A 20,498-nucleotide genomic window follows, 5' to 3' on the forward strand; every position below is an offset into this window, starting at 1 on the left:
TTGTATTTATCTGTGACACTCTCTGGCTTTGTCTACATTAGCACTTTTGTTGGTAAAACTTTTGTCTGTCGGGGTGTGAAAAGAAATATCCAGGCCTGACGGACAAAGGTTTTACGGAGCGCCCGTGTGAACAGCGCTATGTCGGCGGGAGACACTCTCCTGCCGACGAAGCGGCCGCCGCTTGTTCGGGTGGTTTGATTTTGCCGGCAGAAGAGCAGCTGCGCGGGAGACCTTGCTGCGGCACAGCTTTAGCAGCACGGCTGCGCCGCTGTGAGGTCCGTAGCGCAGACCCAGCCTCTGTACATTTCCCAGCCATCAAGAGCAGCTCCGTGGACGCTCAGAAGCTTGCCTCTCTTGCCACAGAAGTTGGTCCAATAAAAAATATTCCCTCACCCACCTTGACTCTCTCATATCCTGGGACTGACATGGCTTCGACAAACACTGCATCCATCCATCTATCTATGATTTGAGGACTTCAATAGTGCAGACACAGGTGAGAGGTTTTTCGCAGGAGTGGGGGGTGAGATTCTGTGGCCTGCCTTGTGCAGGAGGTCGGACTAGATGATCATAATGGTCCCTTCTGACCTTAGTATCTATGAATCACTTTCATAGAGACCCACTAAGACTGTACTTAGCAGCCAAGATCCTGATTACATTTTTTTCAGGCACAGAACTTTAAGTTCAGGGGAGTTGGGTGGGTAACTCCCTTCGGTTCCGCTGGAAATTCCAGCTATAAATTATAAATTATTCCTTAGTATAGCAAAATGGTAAGGGGAGAGGAACAACACACCAGCGGCTGACTCCCTGCTCCCTTGTACCATGTGTAGTCATTTCTACCGATGCAAGGTGAGTGCAAAATGACTCCATATCAGAATTACCCACTTGTACTAGGAGGAGTGTTTCCATACCCAGTCACCGCTCACATTGCTCACAGAGAAATGACTACACAAAGGTACAAAGCAGTGGAGAAAAAGGACCAAGCTAAAGATATGCACCGATGCGCTTGGTTAAAAAGCAATAACGTGTAGAAAAAACATTGACTTTAAAAAAATATTTGAATCTAATCTAATCACGTGCTTTAAAGCTTGCGAGCAGCGTGTTGAGCAACTCTGAAGAAGCCACACCTTGAGGAGTCTGAGTATTTAAGTTCTTTTATGCCTCCATTGAGACAGGTTCCCTGATGCATTGAATCCTTGCAACGTAAGGGACTCATAGATGAGACAAAGACTTTTTCTTCTCTCTTTGGGGTGGAGAATATACAGCTTGATAGTCAGGGTCAAAGTTTCCAGGGACAGCTGTTTTGAACAAGGGATGGTGGAAAATTTTCCATCAAAACTTTTTTCACCAAAAAACTGGGTTTCCAATGGAAGACAGAAGTGTCTGCTTTGGAAGACAGGAATCCCCAAAACTTTTTGAAAATGGGACTAAAGTCCTTAAATCGCTGATTTTGAACTTATTACCCATGAGGAACCTCATTATTTCGCTTTCTCTGAAGTACTTCTATGGCCTACATTGGAGTAAGCGCCTCACACAATTTCTTTAGCCTCACAACTCCCCTGTGGTGTAGGCAGCGCTGTGATCCCCATATTGCAAACAGGGAGCAGACACACCCAGAGACAGGGGGCAGCTTTTCAAAGGTATTTCACAGGCTAAAGATGCAGAGAGGTCCCATGTGGGATTTTCAAAATTGCCTAAACAGGGAAGGGCCAAAATCCAAAAGGCCCAGATCCACAAAGGAACTTGGGTACCTAACTACCACTTTAGGCCCCTGAAGATCCCAGAGTCAGGCCCCCTCTGGGATTCACAAAACTGTTGCTGAGCTGCCGTCAAACGCTGTCGGTCCCTAAACTCCCTGGGCTCCTGCTTTTTTGCAGTAAAAGTTCCCAAGGTGCCTCTGGGCATGTGCTCCGCAGCCCAACGCCAACCACACAGACACCTGAGCCCCAGAGCGATGTACGAGCTGGGAGGAGATAACCAGTCCTCTGCCTCATTTGTCTGTGGGGCCCAATTTGGTAAACATGGTCAGAGCTCACCTACCAGATTGGGCCCTTTTAGGCAATCTTATGCAAAGCAAGGATGGCTGGAGTTGGGGCAAGAGGAGGACCTCCCTCATAACTTTTAACCCAGTGGTTAGGCTATGTAGTTGGGGTGTAGGATAACACTGGTTCAAGTCCCCCTTCTGGCTCAGGGGGAGAAAGGATTTGAACAGAGATCTGCCACCTCTCAGGTTTCATAGATTCCAAGGTCGGAAGGGACCACGGTGATCATCTAGTCTGACCTCCTGTATAACACAAGCCAGAGAACTTCCCCCAAAATAATTCCTAGAGCAGAACTTTTAGAAAAATATTGAATCTTGATTTATAAATTGTCAGTGAGGGAGAATCCACCATGACCCTTGGTAAATTGTTCTATGGGTAATCACCCTCACTGTTACAAATTTATGCCTTATTTCCAGTCTGAATTTGTCTAGCTTCAACTTCCAGCCATTGGACCATGTTGTACCTTTCTCTGCCAGATTGAAGAGCCCATTATTAAATATTGGTTCCCCATATAGGTACTCAGACTGTATGGAAGTCACCCCTTCACCTTCTCTTTGTTAAGATAAATCGATTGGGCTCCTTGATCTATCGCTATAAGGCAGGTTTTCTAATCCTTTAATCATTCTTGTGGCTCTTCTCTGAACCTCTTCAATTTATCAACTACTTGTCCACAAAGCATAACATGTTCCACTGCTCCATGAAGCTACTGTCTGTTGTAAAGAAATATAAAAGACAAAAATAAAATCATAATTAAAAACATTTCCCAAAGCTCACCAACCACAGCAGCAATCCTGCCCTAATTCCCCTGCCTTGACCTGTGATCTTGAAGTTCTGTCTAGGACGTTGACTTCTTTTCTGTTTCCCATACACAGAGAGTAAGCATATACTTTCCAGCTGAGCCTTTTAAAGCTGTCTAGGGGATTTGAACACACAGTTCCCACTAGTTTGATTGTGAATTGGATGACTGAATTCCTTAGACAGCTTTGAAAATCTCAGCCTCAATGACTTTTTTTATTTGATATTAAAGGCAAACAGCAACAGAAGGAATAAAAATAAAGTATCCATGACAGAGAGCACAGTGTGTGTATCGCCTCAGTAATTTTGTTTTAGAAGTGAGCACAAAATGGTAGCTGCCCCCAGGAGACTGCTAGCAATTGAGACCCCAATTCCCCACAATACTTGAGCACATGCTTAACTTGCAGGGCAATCTAGGGTGGCGGAGGATGGGGATGCGGATTAGGATTGCAATGTCCCAAACTGTGCATGAAAAGATGGCGGAGAAGAGAGGTTTATACTGGTTTTATTTCATGCCTAGGATTTCAATATTTCTTAGGGTTTAGGCTGGAGTGCATGGTTCTATGATTATCATTTTACCTGAAGTAGAATCTAATCCACTTTCCAAAATATCAAATCCAGTTTGAAGCCCTGGTCTGGATTCTCCAGCTAGTCCTTACACTGCTGGCCAAAAGGAGGAGGCAGGTTTAACAAGTCTAGAATTAAGTGGTGCCAATGTATTAACATTTAATTCTGTGTTCTCCTCATTACACGGCAGAGTTTGTTTGGTTACATTCGATACAAGCCATGGCAGACGCAAAATAGGGAAATCAAAAGTCCGTCAGAGAATTCATCCTCCTGGGATCCAGGAATACCCAAAAACTGAAGGTTCTTCTCTTCTTGCACCTTCTAGTGATCTACACTGTGAGCATGGCTAGGAACATCCTCGTTGTTGCGCTACTTGTGGGTGATCAGAACCTTCGCACCCCCCCTTCACACCTCCATTCTTTCTGCTTGGAGATCTGCTTCTCTTTGCCCATCTTGACCAGAATGCTGGCCAGTCTCCTGACTGGGGACAGACCCATTTCTGTTAGCAGCTGCATCATGCAATTTATACTTTTGATTCTCTGGCAGGTGCTGAATTCTATCTCCTAGCTACAATGTCTTATGATCGGTATTTAGTGATATGTAACCCCTTGCATTATGCAGCCCTTATGAATGGCAGATTCTGCCTCCAGCTAGCAGCTGGTCTTGGATGAGCAGATTTCTGATTACTTCCATATTAATGGGTATGATGTTACAATTGGTTTTCTGTAGACAAATTAAATTACGCTTGGTGATCATGACAAACCTTTCCTGCAGTGACACCCACACACTGGACCTTATAACTTTCACCCTAGCCTTTACATTCACCCTACCCCCATTTCTTCTGGCAGTGAGGTCCTACGTCTTCTGGGCATGCCCAATGCTGTGAATTCAGAGTCTCTTTCCATGAAACTCTGTGCGAGTTGCTTCAAGTTCACCGTTTTCCAGACACGGCTAGTGGCAAGCCCATTTGCTGGGCCACTCAAAAAAGAAACACAAATGGGAGTGAACTCACAAGAAGGACTTTATCCTGATCCCTGCATAAGGGGCAGTGCAGACACTGCCCCAGGAGCAGACCAGGAGACGGATTTTGTCCCCGAGAGTCCCTGGCTCTTCCCTTGCCAGAGAAGAGGTAACTTGAACCAGTTCTAGGCCCCACTGCAATTCACAATCCTCCCCCCCCTCAGCTGCCGCCAAACCCTGTAGGTGTCACTCGGAGTTGGCACCTAAATTTGGGAAGTGACCGTTCCGTGTGTACCGATGTTTGTGTCTCTGAGGGTCGCCCTGCTGCTCCATTCTAGGTGTCTGGATGCCTAAGCCTGAGCGCAATGCGTGAAGATGAACCACTTTAACTGTGGACTCAGTTATACCGGGATAAATGTGGAGAAGCCAATGACGGAAATTCTTGAAGCTGCCAAGGAATTTGGAAGCCCAGTTCTGAAAACTGATGGGAATTGAGGCATCCACATTTTCTAGGGACCTCTGAAAAATCTCAGCCTTCTGGGTACAAAGGATCAGATAATAGACATTTTTTTTGGAATATCATATATGAAACTTTGGAAATACAGAACAATCACCCGCTATCAACCTTGCATTCCTCACCATGTCACAACGGGTTTTGACAAACAAATCATCTATCCAGCTGGTCAGAACATGTTTGTTTTTTCCCCCAGGGAAAATTTTGACTTTTTGGACAAAATACATACCCCTCCCAAACCCATTATTTTGTTTTCAAACAACCAAATTTTGAAAAATTTCAGCTGCAAACTGAACAATTTTTGGCCCCAGACTGCTAAAAACAAACATTTTCAGATGAAACTGCCACCCTCCAAAAGTTTCGGGGTTTTTGGCAGCAGGTTCAGTTTTCTGATGAAAAATCAATAATTTGCAAGGGAAGCATATACTTTCCATTAAAAAAAAATCATTTAATCACACTCCCAATTCTCTGAAAAAGTTGACAATTTTTTGACCAGCCCTAATAATCTGGTTTGTCTGACTCAGCCATGTCTAGAATGTTCTTCATAGTCACATCTTTGTATTACACTAAGGTGTAACAGAGATGGTTGGACAATATTGGTCAAATGAGGTTTGGATTAAAAACAGGGTGGGGTGGAAATCATGAACATTTTAGTGATTTCCCACCCTCATTTTCTGACCAGATCCATAGAATATTAGGGTTGGAAGAGACCTCAAGAGGTCTTCTAGTCCAATCCCCTGCTCAAAGCAGGACCAACACCCACTAAGTCATCCCAACCACCAACACCCACCAAGTCATCCCAGCTAGGGCTTTGTCAAGCCAGGCCTTAAAAACCCCTGAGGATGGAGATTCCACCACCTCCCTAGGTAACCCAGTCCAGTGCTTCACCACCCTCCAGTGAAAGTTTTTCCCAATATCCAACCTAAACTTTAGGAGGTTCAACCCTCTAATTTGTCTAGGTCCTGCTGTATCCTATCCCTACCCTCCAGTGTATCTACCACTCCTCCCAGTTTAGTGTCATCTGAAAATTTGCTGAGGGTGCAATCCACACCATCCTCCAGGCCATCTAGGCCATGACCATCTAGCCCATCATTGCCAAGAGGAAAACCTCCGTCCCTGCTAGAGCCACCAGGAAGTAGAGCTGCAACATGCAGCCAGTGAAGGAAATTGTGTTGCTCTCAGACAAGAGGTTTTCCAGCATCTTGGGCATTGTAGCAGTGGGGCAGCAGATATCTAATGAGGAGAGGTTGCTGAGGGAGAAGTACATGGGGTTGTGCAGCTTAGCCTCAGTCCCTATGGCTATGAAGATGAGGCCATTGGCAGCAAGGGTTATCAAGTAGACCAACAAAAAGGGATAAGCGAATGGCTGGGCAATTGGAAAGTCCCGTAAGGATGAATTCAGTCACCATCATTCCATTGTCCATTTCTCTGCTTGAAGAGGAGCTCTCCTGCATGGGGTTAAATAAAAGCGATTTCATTATGTGAAATTCTATGCATGGGAATGATGGATGGTCTTAGTGTTAAGGCAAAGGAGTGGGAGACAGAAGATCTAGGTTCTCCTCCACAGGCATGTGCCTACCTGTTTTCCCCTAATGATAAACAAACATTCTCAGATTGATACATTTTGGTTTTTGTTTTTAACCAAACTGAAACATTTAATTGGGGTAGGTTAGACATTAAACTCTCTCCCCCTGAGCTGCTTCAGCGATCCATGGGCATTGCAGTGTGGGTGCTTCATGGTCCTGTTTTCCTCTCTGAGCTGGACTCCCTGGCTGGATTACATCTCATCTGATGGACTGCAATGGAGGCATAAACAGGGGAATATCGACTAGGCATAGAGAGGTTATTTTACCTCTATATTTGGAACTGGTGCATCCGCTGCTGGAATCCTGTGTCCAGTTCTGGTGACCACAATTCATGAAGCATGTTGATAAATTGGAGAGGGCTCAGAGAAGAGAAACAAGAATGACCAAAGGATTAGAAAACACACCTTACAGTGATAGACTCAAAGAGCTCAATCTATTTAGCTTAACAACAAAGGTTAATGGGTGACTTGATTACAGTCTATGAGTACCTACATTGGGAACAAATATTTGATAATGGACTCTTCAACCTAGCAGAGAAAGGTATAACAAGATCCAATGGCTGAAAACTGAAGCTGAACAAATTCAGACTGGAAATAAGGCATAAATTTTTAACAGTGAGGGTAATTAACCATTGGAACAAGTAATCAAGCGACATGGTGGATTCTCCATCACTGACACTTTTAAATCAAGATTGTTATTTTTATTTAAAAGATCTGCTCTAATTCAAAGAGCAATTATTTTGGGGAAGTTTTATGGCCTATGTTATACAGGAGGTCAGACTAGAGGATTAGTGGTCCCTTCTGGCCTTCAAATCTATGAATTTTTGAATGGTTCAAGCAGAAGCGAGTCCTCAGTGCATCAAGGGAAATGTAGTCCAGCCCAAGAGCCCAGCCCACAGCTCCCATGAAGTATCATGGCTGCTCAGTTGGGTGCATCCAACTGGCCTGAAATTGAATGTTTTGACTGGATTTGACAAACTGATATTTTCATTTCAAATCATCCTGATCCAGGACAAAATATTTCATTCCAATTTTCCATCAGGAAAAACATTTAAAATGTTTGGCTGAAACTCCTGTGAAAAATGTTGATTCTGACAAAACTGCATTTTCTGTCAAAAAACATTTTGATGGAAAATTCCCAAGCAGCCGTCTCTATTTGCTCCTCTCCAGTCATATAGTGCAATATAGACTATATATTTCGTTAGCAGCTCAGCCACTTATCAGCTATCTTCACCCTTTCTAACATGTCATTGATTGACTTCTCTCCCTGCCAGCTTTCTCTCCATTTCTAATTTAAATAATACCCCTACAGATTTTTTTTTTTAAACTACTAAACTCGCAATCTGATCCACCTCTGTTTATGGTAGGGGATTAGCTGGAACAGTTTGATCAGAGCTGTCGCTGTGATAGAAGGATAGGTGCAGCCGCACTTTAAGAGATCAAGGACACCGCATTTCAGCACCGAGTCCTGTCGGTGGTGTCAGTGGAAGTGTGCGGACCAGGCTCATGCATGGGGGGCGGGGGCAGAAAAGCCCCCAGAGGAGCAGGGTCCCTGAGATCCTGACTGAGCCTGGGGCTGCTGACACCCCCTTCCCGCCTTTGTCTGAGGTGTGTCCCTCTCTGTCTCCCAGCCATTGCCCTGAGCAATGGGGCTGTGAATAAGAGGCATCTCTCCCCCCCCACTACCACCCAGGCTAGAGAGGAGTAGGGGAGGGGAAGGGAAAGGGGTGGTGGCTTCAAACGAGATAGGGGAATGTGGAGCTGACAATCCCCACCTCCTTAGCCCACCCCTCCCCCTTCCACCATTCCCTTGATCCCCTTCCAGTGTTTCTCCCCTCCCCCTGGCCTGACACTCCCCACCCCCCGGAACACTCTCCCCACCCTCAATCCTCTCCCCTACCACCCATCCCCATTTATCAGTAATTCATAGAGTTTAAGACCAGAAGAGACCATCAGGTCCTCCTGTCTGACTCCAGCGTAGCCCTTACATTTCACCCGGTTAGACCCTAACAGGGCACCCAGGGCAGTGCCACTCACTCGGATTTGGCCTACCTGGACTCCCGCCATCATGATGGCTGGGCCAAACCTGAGTGGTGCTGGGACCCCAGAGCAGAGCTGATACTAGGCGTTAGCAGACTAAGCAATCGCTTAGGGCCTCGAGCAGCTCAAGGGGCCCCCCTATAAGTTATTAGTATGTGTGCTGTGGGGGGGTCCCCCCAAATATTCCTGCTTAGGGCCCCCAATGGGCTGGTACCACCTCTGCCCCAGAGCTTGCAGTGCCTGGAGCAGGGGGACGAGCCCAGCCAGCCCTGTGGGACAGGAGCTGCCATGCCACCTTTGAAACATTCTGGTGACAATTTCTGGTCTCGGCCCACAGGTTGAGAAACCCTGGTCCAGATTGTCTGAGAATTCAGAAATCTCACTTTAAAAAAAAAAGACAAAATGGTGACGAGCGCAGCTGCTTTGCTGTTTGATACTCAGATGCTGTGTAGCCCTTTCTTCTCGCTCAGTCTTTGGTCACGTGCGCTTATAACATTTGCAGATGTGCAAAGATTTAAATAGGTAAGAGGAGTCCGTACTGGGATCATTACAGTCAGAATCAACTTGAACTGTAGTTTACCTGCTGAATTTGGATAATGATATTTTGGTGAATTGTAGCCAGAGCTATCCTGGTATAAGGAATCTTTGCGTTGCTGTAACTGCCAGGTATAAGGGCTTGTGCCAGTGTAATTATATTGGTTAAAAAAAAAATCACACCCCTAATACACAAAGTTATTCTGGTATGAAATCTAGCCCAAACTAGAACAACTTTGGTGGGCAGAGCTCTCCCTGAAAGTCTTCCGACCTCAGACATGGCTTTTACCAGCAAGAAAGTGATTTTGCTTGTAGAGCTTATACAAATGGGTTCCCTGAAAGAAATAAGCTATATTAGTAAGAGCACATTTTTTGGTTGGTACACCCAGGTCTACGCTAGGGATTTTGCTGGGGAAGAAGTGTCATTAAAAAGCCTAACCAACATTACTGTACTGGGAAACATTTCTGTTTAGACCTGGCCAGAGACACAACTGTATTATACAGTGGGGCTCCTGGGTAGCAGCAGAGGGTAATGAAAGGAGAAAGGACCATTTTACTCTGGGAATACGCCTAGAGGACAGGAGATAAGGAAGAGGGAACAGGCTGTTATACTCTGTAATGACTGCTAGAGGAGAGTGGAAGATAAGGACAATGGAAAGGGGCAGCTGCACTCTACATTTGCTGCCACTGGGTGGCAGCAGAGAATAAGGACCCCGCCGTGTTGTGTTACTGGCACCCACTGAGAGCCAAGAGAAAAGGACACCTACAGAAAAGCCTTCTCAGCCGAGGTGCTGTGGCTGCTAGATAGCCAGGCAGCACCAACGATAAAGACAATATACTGTGCACTAGGTGGCGGCACAGGGTAAGGGATACACATGGGGGAGTCTATTGTGGAAAATATAGATCGCGAGCGAGACATAAGAAGCCATCAGTGAGAGCCAGGAGGATTCTGTAGAGGATAAACAGGAGGAAAAGATGAACTATACTTCAGCTTCGAAGAATTAGATTTTTCTTGGTAAATGTTGATTTCACCCAACACAAACTGATGAAAAAAATTTCCATTGATGACCATTGAAATTTACAGATCGGCAAAGAACGAAAAATGCTGCTTGAGAACTTAGAGTTTGATTTAAGGATATTTACTTGGTATATTTTGACACGGGATGTTAAAAATTTGTATTTTAACAGTTTAAAGCTTTAACTTTTTGAATCTCAACAAGTACTGTAATTAAATAACTATTGACTGACCCACCCACGGTCTGATCCCCCATAATTTTCTGCAACTGAAAATGTATTTAAGTATTTTTTATTTTTATGGATTAAATCAATATTATCCATTGAAACAAATAAAAACCGACTTCTGCCAAGCCTAGCGATAGGTGCCCTTTTCTCTTGCATTACTCTCAGCTCTCACCTTGTCCCAGTAGCAGAGATGCCCCACTCCTTTGGGACACTGCTTTGCCATCTTAGGTCCATTAGACGCTGTAGCAGCATAAATAGTATAAAAGTTGCAATGTTGCTACCTAGTGACTGTTACACAATGCAGCTACTTAGCGAAGGGATGTCAATCCGGAGCCCTCTCAGGGAGTCATTATTCAACATATCAACATTTTCATTGCTTTCCCAACACCCATCAGCCTGTGCCATGCCATTGAAACCTGGGGCCTGAGCTATAAAGCACCTGGGACAAGGAGCACACAGCATCCTTACCCCTCTGCGCATTCCTCCACCCAGGATCCTCATCTCACAAGTGGTTCCCAAGTTCACAATCTGGGAGTTCCCACAAATATCCCAGTGTGCAGCACTACACTCAGCCTGTATCCAACGCAATCTACGAGAGTGGGGGGCAAATGTTCTGTGCATCCCCTCTCCCAGAGAGCTCAGGTAGACAATCACCCAGATAGAGTCACTCATGGCCCACAGGGAGAGCATGGAGACATTTCTTCAGTGAATGGTAAATTTGCCAAAAAAAATAAAAATGCATTTTTCAGGGCAGTGAAACTATTCAGGAATTCAGGTTGAATTTGGTGAAGAGTTTTCGGGAGAAAAAATTGGGAATGTCTTGAAATGTTTTAAATTCGCACTGAAAAAATTTCATTCAACTTGAATAGAATTTTTTCAGCCGTTCATGTCAGTGAGAGACTCATTTTGGTTAAAAACAAAAAAAACTTACTAATTTGATCAGTTTTGCTGTGACACTTCCTGTAATACCCAGTGCTGTGAAGCACCTCGCCACCGCCTGCCCTCAGTGTGAGGAAGACTTGTTTGTACCTACCAGGGGGTCAGCTCCCCAACTCCACCAGCCCTGGGCGACAAGCACTCCTCTCCAGGCCTCTGCAGGCCCTGATGTTACTTTACAGTTCGCGTTGGGCACATACCAATGCTCAAGGCCTCAGAGCATCCCCCTGGAGTGACCAGCGCCTGGTCCACTGGACACTTGCCATATTCACAGATCTGCTGCTTCCAAAGAACCAGAAAACCTTAGCTTAACCATTCCATCTCGGATCACCGCTCTGCCTAACACACAGCACTTACATATGTTTCTAGTGAAAACAAATAGAAGTTTATTTAGCAAAGCTTAGAGATTCCAGTAGTAGCAAGTACTGGAAACAAATGGTTACCTATAACAAAATAAAATCATAACATGTATTCTAGCGCCCAAACTTAGTTAACAAGATACATGTGTCTTGTAGAGTATTGCTCCCGCAAAATCCTTGCTGTGCTTTATAGCCAGGCTAGTGGTGACCCTCCTTTCATAAGACAAACACTGTTAACTTGTCTCCTAGGTGAAGGACTCTCAACACCCCCTGCTGTTTTGTTTCTCTCCGATTTTGCAATCTCTTAACTTGCACCAGGCTCGTTCTGTAAAGAGGCCTCCATGGTGAGGCCTACAATATACAAATGGCCAGACAGGGAGAAAAGCATCCTGTTATCTCAGAGGTATAAAACTATAGGGTTAGAAGGGACCACAGGGGTCATCTAGTCTAACCCCCTGCCAAGATGCAGGATTTGTTTTGTCTAAACCATTCAAGACAGCTGGCTCTCCAGCCTCCTTTTGAAAACCTCCAATAAAGGAGCTTCCACAACCTCCTTAGGCGTCTGTTCCGTTGTCCCACTGTTCTTACAGTTAGGAAGTATTTCTGGAGGTGTGTCACCTCCTGGTGACCTGGCTCAACTCCAAGATGGTATTTTCAGTATAGATACATAATCCTTGTGAAATGTTTGGCTCGATAATTCTTAAGGAGTTATGACAATCCGTGTGATATTGGCTCTCAGTACAGAGCTCACATGCCACCCTCTGGTGAGCTCTTGTGCAGATATCCAACCCAGGGGATCCCTATGAAACTATGCACACTCTGTGCCCTTGGACAGTTGGCAGAGGTCCCGGTCTCATATGGGCCACCAAGCTGTAAACGTAATGATTCCCTCCGCTCTCATCGGAGAGGTTAAAGACCAGGAGTAAAATTTTCAGAAGTGCCCAAGAGCCAGATTTTCATAGAATCATAGAATATCAGGGTTGGAAGGGACCTTAGGAGGTCATCTAGTCCAACCCCCTGCTCAAAGCAGGACCAATCCCCAATCAAATCATCCCAATCAGGGCTTTGTCAAGCCTGACCTTAAAAACTTCTAAGGAAGGAGATTCCACCACCTCCCTAGGTAACGCATTCCAGTGTTTCACCACTCTCCTAGTGAAAAAGTTTTTCCTAATATCCAACCTAAACCTCCCCCACTGCAACTTGAGACCATTACTCCTTGTTCTGTCATCTGCTACCACTGAGAACAGTCTAGGTCCATCCTCCTTGGAACCCCCTTTCAGGTAGTTGAAAGCAGCTATCAAATCCCCCCTCATTCTTCTCTTCCATAGACTAAACAATCCCAGTTCCCTCAGCCTCTCCTCATAACTCATGCGTTCCAGTCCCCTAATCATTTTTGTTGCCCTCCATTGGACTCTTTCCAATTTTTCCACATCCTTCTTGTAGTGTGGGGCCCAAATCTGGACACAGTACTCCAGATGAGGCCTCACCAATGACAAATAGAGGGGAACGATCACGTCCCTCAATCTGCTGGCAATGCCCCTACTTATACATTCCAAAATGCCATTGGCCTTCTTGGCAACAAGCGCACACTGTTGACTCATATCCAGCTTCTCGTCCACTGTAACCCCTAGCTCCTTTTCTGCAGAACTGCTGCCGAGCCATTCGGTCCCTAGTCTGTAGCGGTGCATGGGATTCTTCCGTCCTAAGTGCAGGACTCTGCACTTGTCCTTGTTGAACCTCATCAGATTTCTTTTGGCCCAATCCTCCAATTTGTCTAGGTCCCTCTGTATCCTATCCCTACCCTCCAGCGTATCTACCTCTCCTCCCAGTTTAGTGTCATCTGCAAACTTGCTGAGGGTGCAATCCACACCATCCTCCAGATCATTTATGAAGATATTGAACAAAAAAGGGCCCAGGACCAACCCTTGGGGCACTCCACTTGATACCGGCTGCCAACTAGACATGGAGCCTTTGATCACTACCCATTGAGCCTGACAATCTAGCCAACTTTCTACCCACCTTATAGTCCATTCATCCAGCCCATACTTCTTGAACTTGCTGGCAAGAATACTGTGGGAGACCGTGTCAAAAGCTTTGCTAAAGTCAAGGAACAACACGTCCACTGCTTTCCCCTCATCCACAGAACCAGTTATCTCATCATAGAAGGCAATTAGATTAGTCAGGCATGACTTGCCCTTGGTGAATCCATGCTGACTGTTCCTGATCACTTTCCTATCCTCTAAGTGCTTCACAATTGATTCCTTGAGGATCTGCTCCATGATTTTTCCGGGGACTGAGATGAGGCTGACCGGCCTGTAGTTCCCAGGATCCTCCTTCTTCCCTCTTTTAAAGATGGGCACTACATTAGCCTTTTTCCAGTCGTCCGGGACTTCCCCCAATCGCCATGAGTTTTCAAAGATAATGGCCAATGGCTCTGCAATCACATCCGCCAACTCCTTTAGCACTCTCGGATGCAACGCATCCGGCCCCATGGACTTCTGCACGTCCAGCTTTTCGAAATAGTCCCGAACCACTTCTTTCTCCACAGAGGGCTGGTCACCTCCTCCCCATGCTGTGCTGCCTAGTGCAGTAGTCTGGGAGCTGACCTTGTTCGTGAAGACAGAGGCAAAAAAAGCATTGAGTACATTAGCTTTTTCCACATCCTCTGTCACTAGGTTGCCTCCCTCATTCAGTAAGGGGCCCACACTTTCCTTGACTTTCTTCTTCTTGCTAATATACCTGAAGAAACCCTTCTTGTTACTCTTAACATCTCTTGCTAGCTGCAACTCCAGGTGTCATTTCGCCTTCCTGATTTCACTCCTACATGCCCGAGCAATATTTTTATAATCTTCCCTGGTCATTTGTCCAATCTTCCACTTCTTGTAAGCTTCTTTTTTGTGCTTAAGATCAGCAAGGATTTCACTGATACATTTTAAAATGTATTTAGACGCCAATAGGACTTTCAGCACCATCTTGGGGCTTAAACCCATTTTTGGCATGTTCTGCACCTGGATGCTTTTGAAAATCCCACTAGGCACCTCAATACCTTTAAGTACATCTGGCCTCAAGCGAGCTTGGTGACACAGGAACACAAATCTCATTGAGAGGCCAGGGGCTGAAGAGCATCCGTCACTTCGGAAGTTGGGTTTTCAGAGCTAGGTCCACAAAGGGACTCAGGTGCCTAGGGCCAGCATTTAGGCACCACTGAGAGCCTCAAAACACCGGCTCAGCTGACACCTGATGTCATAGGTGGCTAAATCTCTGCCACTAAAGGCCTGTAGGAGCCAGTCTCTGCCAGTGAACATATGCACAGCCCCCTCAGTCTAGGCACTCAGCTCAGACCTCACCCCCACAGGAGCCTCAAGCTAGACGTGGCCCTGCCTGTCTCACCTGCAGGGCTCAATCCGGTAGGCATGCTCCCAGCATGCCTATCCCCAGCCAAAGTGGCTGAGGGGCATGGAGCCTCCATTATAACCCTGATCCCAGTGGCTAGGGCATTCAGCCAGGATGTGGGGGAGACAGGTCCAATTCCCTCCTCCCCCCCCCAAAGAGGAGCCATTTAAACTTGGGTTTCCCTCTTCTCGGGTGAGTTCCCCGTGCACTGGCATGGAGGGCAATCAGGTCTGGGGCTCCCTCAGAGTCTCCTGAGGACATTGTTCCACTGTGTAAAACTAATTAAACATGCATTGGGCCAGAGGAGGACTCTGCCGTCCAGTGGCTAGGACACTCGCTTGGGGTGGGGAACCCACAGTCATATCCCTGCTCCGTATTAGTCGGGGGGACTGAACCTGAGTCTCCAACAGCCTGGTGAGTTCACCCCTCCCCCCTGGGGTTCCCAGCTGAAAATCCCAAGCAGAGGCAGTGTCGAACTCCATGGGAGAGATGGGGCTTAGGCAACACTCTAACTGATTTTTCCTCTTGGCTAGGTGAGGCAGCTCCTTGCTCCACATGCTGATCTCTGGGGATCCCTTTCTTAGCTGCCTACTTCTCCCCATGCACCGTATAGGTTCCCACTGGCTGGCATGGCACTAAAACTTACTCATTGCAACACCTAAGTCCCTTCGTAGATCTAGCCCTAAGTTATTCTAGTGTATGGAATTAATCGAGATATCTACCCACATTCAGCAAGTAAAATACAGCTCAGTTTTATTCCAACAGTCCTGGTATTGATTCCTCTTATACTTTCAAAACTTTGCACATCCTCAAAATGTTATAAGTGCATATCACCAAAAATGGAGTGAGAAATAAGATCCACATAGCATGAGTATTACACCATCTTGCCTTAAGGGATTAAAGTTTCTGAATTCTCATAAAATCTAGACACTTACTGACAGTTTTTTCAGGGCTTCCTTGACCTCGTGGTTAATCAGGCTGTATATGAAGGGATTGGCCATAGGAGTCAGAATTGCGTAGCAGATGAAGAACACTTTGTTCAGGTCTCTCAGTGTGTTGGTTTTTGGTAGCAGGTACACAGTGATTAGGGTCCCACAGAAAATGGCCACCACAATGAGGTGAGAGGAGCAGGTAGAAAATGCCTTTTGCCTCCCGGCGGTGGAAGGGATTCTCAGGATGGTGAAGATGATACACACGTAGGACATCATGGTTAATACAAATGGAGGCAGAGTGAATATAAGAAAAGGAGTACTTGTGGCACCTTAGAGACTAACCAATTTATTTGAGCATGAGCTTTCGTGAGCCACAGCTCACTTCATCAGATGTGTACCGTGGAAACTGCAGCAGACTTTATATACACACAGAGAATATGAAACAATACCTCCTCCCACCCCACTGTCCTGCTGGTAATAGCTTATCTAAAGTGATCAACAGGTGGGCCATTTCCAGCACAAATCCAGGTTTTCTCACCCTCCACCCCCCCACACAAATTCACTCTCCTGCTGGTGCTAGCCCATCCAAAGTGACAACTCTTTACATAATCAAGTCGGGCTATTTCCTGCATAGATCCAGGTTTTCTCACTTCCCCCCCACCCCCATACACACACAAACTCACTCTCCTGCTGGTAATAGCTCATCTAAACTGACCACTCTCCAAGTTTAAATCCAAGTTAAACCAGAATATCTGGGGGGAAGGGGGTGTTGGAAAAAACAAGAGGAAACAGGCTACCTTGCATAATGACTTAGCCACTCCCAGTCTCTATTTAAGCCTAAATTAATAGTATCCAATTTGCAAATGAATTCCAATTCAGCAGTTTCTCTCTGGAGTCTGGATTTGAAGTTTTTTTGTTTTAAGATAGCGACCTTCATGTCTGTGATTGCGTGACCAGAGAGATTGAAGTGTTCTCCGACTGGTTTATGAATGTTAGAATTCTTGACATCTGATTTGTGTCCATTTATTCTTTTACGTAGAGACTGTCCAGTTTGACCAATGTACATGGCAGAGGGGCATTGCTGGCACATGATGGCATATATCACATTGGTGGATGTGCAGGTGAACGAGCCTCTGATAGTGTGGCTGATGTTATTAGGCCCTGTGATGGTGTCCCCTGAATAGATATGTGGGCACAATTGGCAACGGGCTTTGTTGCAAGGATAAGTTCCTGAGTTAGTGGTTCTGTTGTGTGGTATGTGGTTGTTGGTGAGTATTTGCTTCAGGTTGCGGGGCTGTCTGTAGGCAAGGACTGGCCTGTCTCCCAAGACTTGTGAGAGTGTTGGGTCATCCTTTAGGATAGGCTGTAGATCCTTAATAATGCGTTGGAGGGGTTTTAGTTGGGGGCTGAAGGTGACCGCTAGTGGCGTTCTGTTATTGTCTTTGTTAGGCCTGTCCTGTAGTAGGTAACTTCTGGGAACTCTTCTGGCTCTATCAATCTGTTTCTTTACTTCTGCAGGTGGGTATTGTAGTTGTAAGAAAGCTTGACAGAGATCTTGTAGGTGTTTGTCTCTGTCTGAGGGGTTGGAGCAAATGCGGTTGTATCGCAGAGCTTGGCTGTAGACGATGGATCGTGTGGTGTGGTCAGGGTGAAAGCTGGAGGCATGTAGGTAGGAATAGCGGTCAGTAGGTTTCCGGTATAGGGTGGTGTTTATGTGGCCATTGTTTATTAGCACTGTAGTATCCAGGAAGTGGATCTCTTGTGTGGACTGGACCAGGCTGAGGTTGATGGTGGGATGGAAATTGTTGAAATCATGGTGGAATTCCTCAAGGGCTTCTTTTCCATGGGTCCAGATGATGAAGATGTCATCAATATAGCGCAAGTAGAGTAGGGGCTTTAGGGGACGAGAGCTGAGGAAGCGTTGTTCTAAATCAGCCATAAAAATGTTGGCATACTGTGGGGCCATGCGGGTACCCATAGCAGTGCCGCTGATCTGAAGGTATACATTGTCCCCAAATGTGAAATAGTTATGGGTAAGGACAAAGTCACAAAGTTCAGCCACCAGGTTAGCCGTGACATTATCGGGGATAGTGTTCCTGACGGCCTGTAGTCCATCTTTGTGTGGAATGTTGGTGTAGAGGGCTTCTACATCCATAGTAGCCAGGATGGTGTTATCAGGAAGATCACCGATGGATTGAAGTTTCCTCAGGAAGTCAGTGGTGTCTCGAAGGTAGCTGGGAGTGCTGGTAGCGTAGGGCCTGAGGAGGGAGTCTACATAGCCAGACAATCCTGCTGTCAGGGTGCCAATGCCTGAGATGATGGGGCGCCCAGGATTTCCAGGTTTATGGATCTTGGGTAGTAGATAGAATATCCCAGGTCGGGGTTCCAGGGGTGTGTCTGTGCGGATTTGATCTTGTGCTTTTTCAGGAAGTTTCTTGAGCAAATGCTGTAGTTGCTTTTGGTAACTCTCAGTGGGATCATAGGGTAATGGCTTGTAGAAACTCGTGTTGGAGAGCTGCCGAGCAGCCTCTTGTTCATATTCCGACCTATTCATGATGACAACAGCACCTCCTTTGTCAGCCTTTTTGATTATGATGTCAGAGTTGTTTCTGAGGCTGTGGATGGCATTGCGTTCCGCATGGCTGAGGTTATGGGGCAAGTGATGCTGCTTTTCCACAATTTCAGCCCGTGCACGTCGGCGGAAGCACTCTATGTAGAAGTCCCAGGATGGTAATGACAAGCTCTATCTGGTTGGTGCCATTGCAGCAGAGATTTAACATTTCTGTGGATTCACAGCAGAAATGATCGATTTTATTGGGGCCACAGAAAGTTAATTGTAACATAAGAACTATGACTATGATACCAGCCAGAAATCCATTTATCCAAGACCCAGCTGCTAACGACAGGCAGAACCTGGTATTCATGAGGGCCGCATAATGGAGCGGTTTGCATATCGCCGAGTACCGATCATATGACATCACTGCTAGCAGATAGCATTCTGCAGCAGCAAAGAAACTAACAAAATCAAATTGTGTCATACAACCACTAACAGAAATGGTATTGTCCCCTGTCAGGAAACTGGCCAGAACCCTGGGCAGGAGGTTGGAGGTGTAGCAGGTCTCCAAGCAGGACAAGTTCCCCAGGAAGAAGTACATGGGGGTGTGAAAGTGCCGATCAGCCACAAGTAGCGCAACAATGAGGATGTTCCCGGCCAAGGTCACAACGTAGATCACTAGAAACAGCAGGAAGAGTAGGGCCAGCAGTTCAGGAAGATCCCTGAATCCCAGGAGGACGAATTCTGTGATGGACGTTTGATTCCTCCCTTCTGTGTTTGCCATGGGGTGTATCTAGGAAGGATAAAAAGTGAGGAAGAGAAAAATACGTCTTGGAGATGATTGGCAAAAACATACTTAAGCTTTAACCCAGCAAAGAAGAAGTTGGGGGGGAAGGAAGCCCCCTGGTTTGATAATGGAGTTGCAGGAACAGAGCTGGCTGGCATGTTGACTCTTTGGATATATTGTCGTAAGTTTTATGCAGCAGATTTAACAAAATATCAACATCTCTCGAATTGGACCAGGAACCCAGTTGCTATGTTGAAGGGTCTGAGAGCCCACCATAATGGGCAGCCATTTAGACACACATAGTTTGATTCACATAATCTCATATCTCTTCTCATGACAAAGTTTGTCCAAATGTGGGATACCATTACTGAGAAAGTCTTCATATTTTTGTATAAACCAAATCAATCAATCAATAAATCTAGTGCTGGACATCAAACTAGAGGATCTAATGGTCTTTTGTGGCTTTCCAATCTATAAATCTATGAATGTACCTCTGTGATTCTTTCACATTGTTACACAGTTCCAAAATATCAAAAATTCCCAACAGGTAGAGCCAGATTTACTACCTTTAGCAAATATTAATAAGAGTTGAAAACCTTTTCCATTATATAAGTTGTGGAACCTGAAAATGTTGTTAAATTGTGCTGGGAATTCTCTCCCTGTAACATGAATTCTTGGACTATTAAGGCTGAGACTTCGATAGTACTCTATAGGAGTTAGGCACCCGCTCCTCTTGACGAGTTGGGCACCTAAATCCATTAAGGCACTTAGAAAATTCCAACCAATATTGGTAGGAAAGTTAAAACTTTTATTTCACTGATTTTTCTATTCTCTCTCTCTCTCCTTAAGTATTCAGCTGTATATCCATCTCTTTATCTCCCATGTATATAGAATGGGTGCCGTGTGTCTGCAGGCTACAGCGTCCCTGTTTCACCATCCGTATTTAACTCCAGCAGCTACAACTGGCTTTGTCCCCTGCTATGGAATCCTCTCTGGGGCCTTGTGACCAGTGTGAACCTCTAGTGACTCAGGATGGCCTCTTCAAAAACAGGTGTGACTGGTTGGTTCACAGAAACATACCTAGCAGAGGGAAACAGGGTTAAAACAATAAAATCCTATGCACACATTGTCTGATTTCACGGACCATTTCAGTCTCTTGCTGAAGTTCTCATAATCCTCATCGCAGCCGTCCAGGAGGCTCCAGTCTTCACTGGAAATGTTTTCCTTCAGGGTTGCCTTGTCAAAAGCTACCGGTTGGTGC

General features: G+C 45.8%; 1 protein-coding gene and 2 long non-coding RNA genes across 3 annotated transcripts in view; 1 reads left to right on the forward strand and 2 right to left on the reverse strand.

The window, feature by feature from the left end:
- Window positions 1-20,498, reverse strand: part of LOC142069082 (uncharacterized) — a 289,489-nt gene that overhangs the window by 144,172 nt on the left and 124,819 nt on the right. The window lies entirely within an intron of this gene.
- The window catches only part of LOC142069081 (uncharacterized), a 289,831-nt gene that overhangs the window by 117,358 nt on the left and 151,975 nt on the right, over window positions 1-20,498 (forward strand). The window lies entirely within an intron of this gene.
- LOC142069178 (olfactory receptor 10A7-like) lies at window positions 112-19,234 on the reverse strand. Its single transcript, XM_075119687.1, has 3 exons — window positions 18,613-19,234; window positions 15,900-16,201; window positions 112-297 (listed from the first exon to the last, which is right to left on the reverse strand). Exons 1-3 carry the CDS (start codon window positions 19,232-19,234, stop codon window positions 112-114), a joined length of 1,110 nt encoding a protein of 369 aa, XP_074975788.1.

Source organism: Caretta caretta, chromosome 14 (genome assembly GCF_965140235.1).
Source record: "Caretta caretta isolate rCarCar2 chromosome 14, rCarCar1.hap1, whole genome shotgun sequence".
NCBI classification, from domain to species: domain Eukaryota; kingdom Metazoa; phylum Chordata; order Testudines; family Cheloniidae; genus Caretta; species Caretta caretta.

Bases quoted from the DNA above. Each gene is read 5' to 3' on its own strand.
- LOC142069178 (XM_075119687.1), bottom strand. From the start codon at position 19,234: ATGGCAAACACAGAAGGGAGGAATCAAACGTCCATCACAGAATTCGTC. The intron at 16,202-18,612 runs TACATAGAGTGC...CTCCTTTTCTTA, and splicing joins CATTACCATCCTGGGACTTC to TATTCACTCTGCCTCCATTT. The intron at 298-15,899 runs GTAAGTGTCTAG...GGAAATGTACAG, and splicing joins AAGCCCTGAAAAAACTGTCA to AGGCTGGGTCTGCGCTACGG.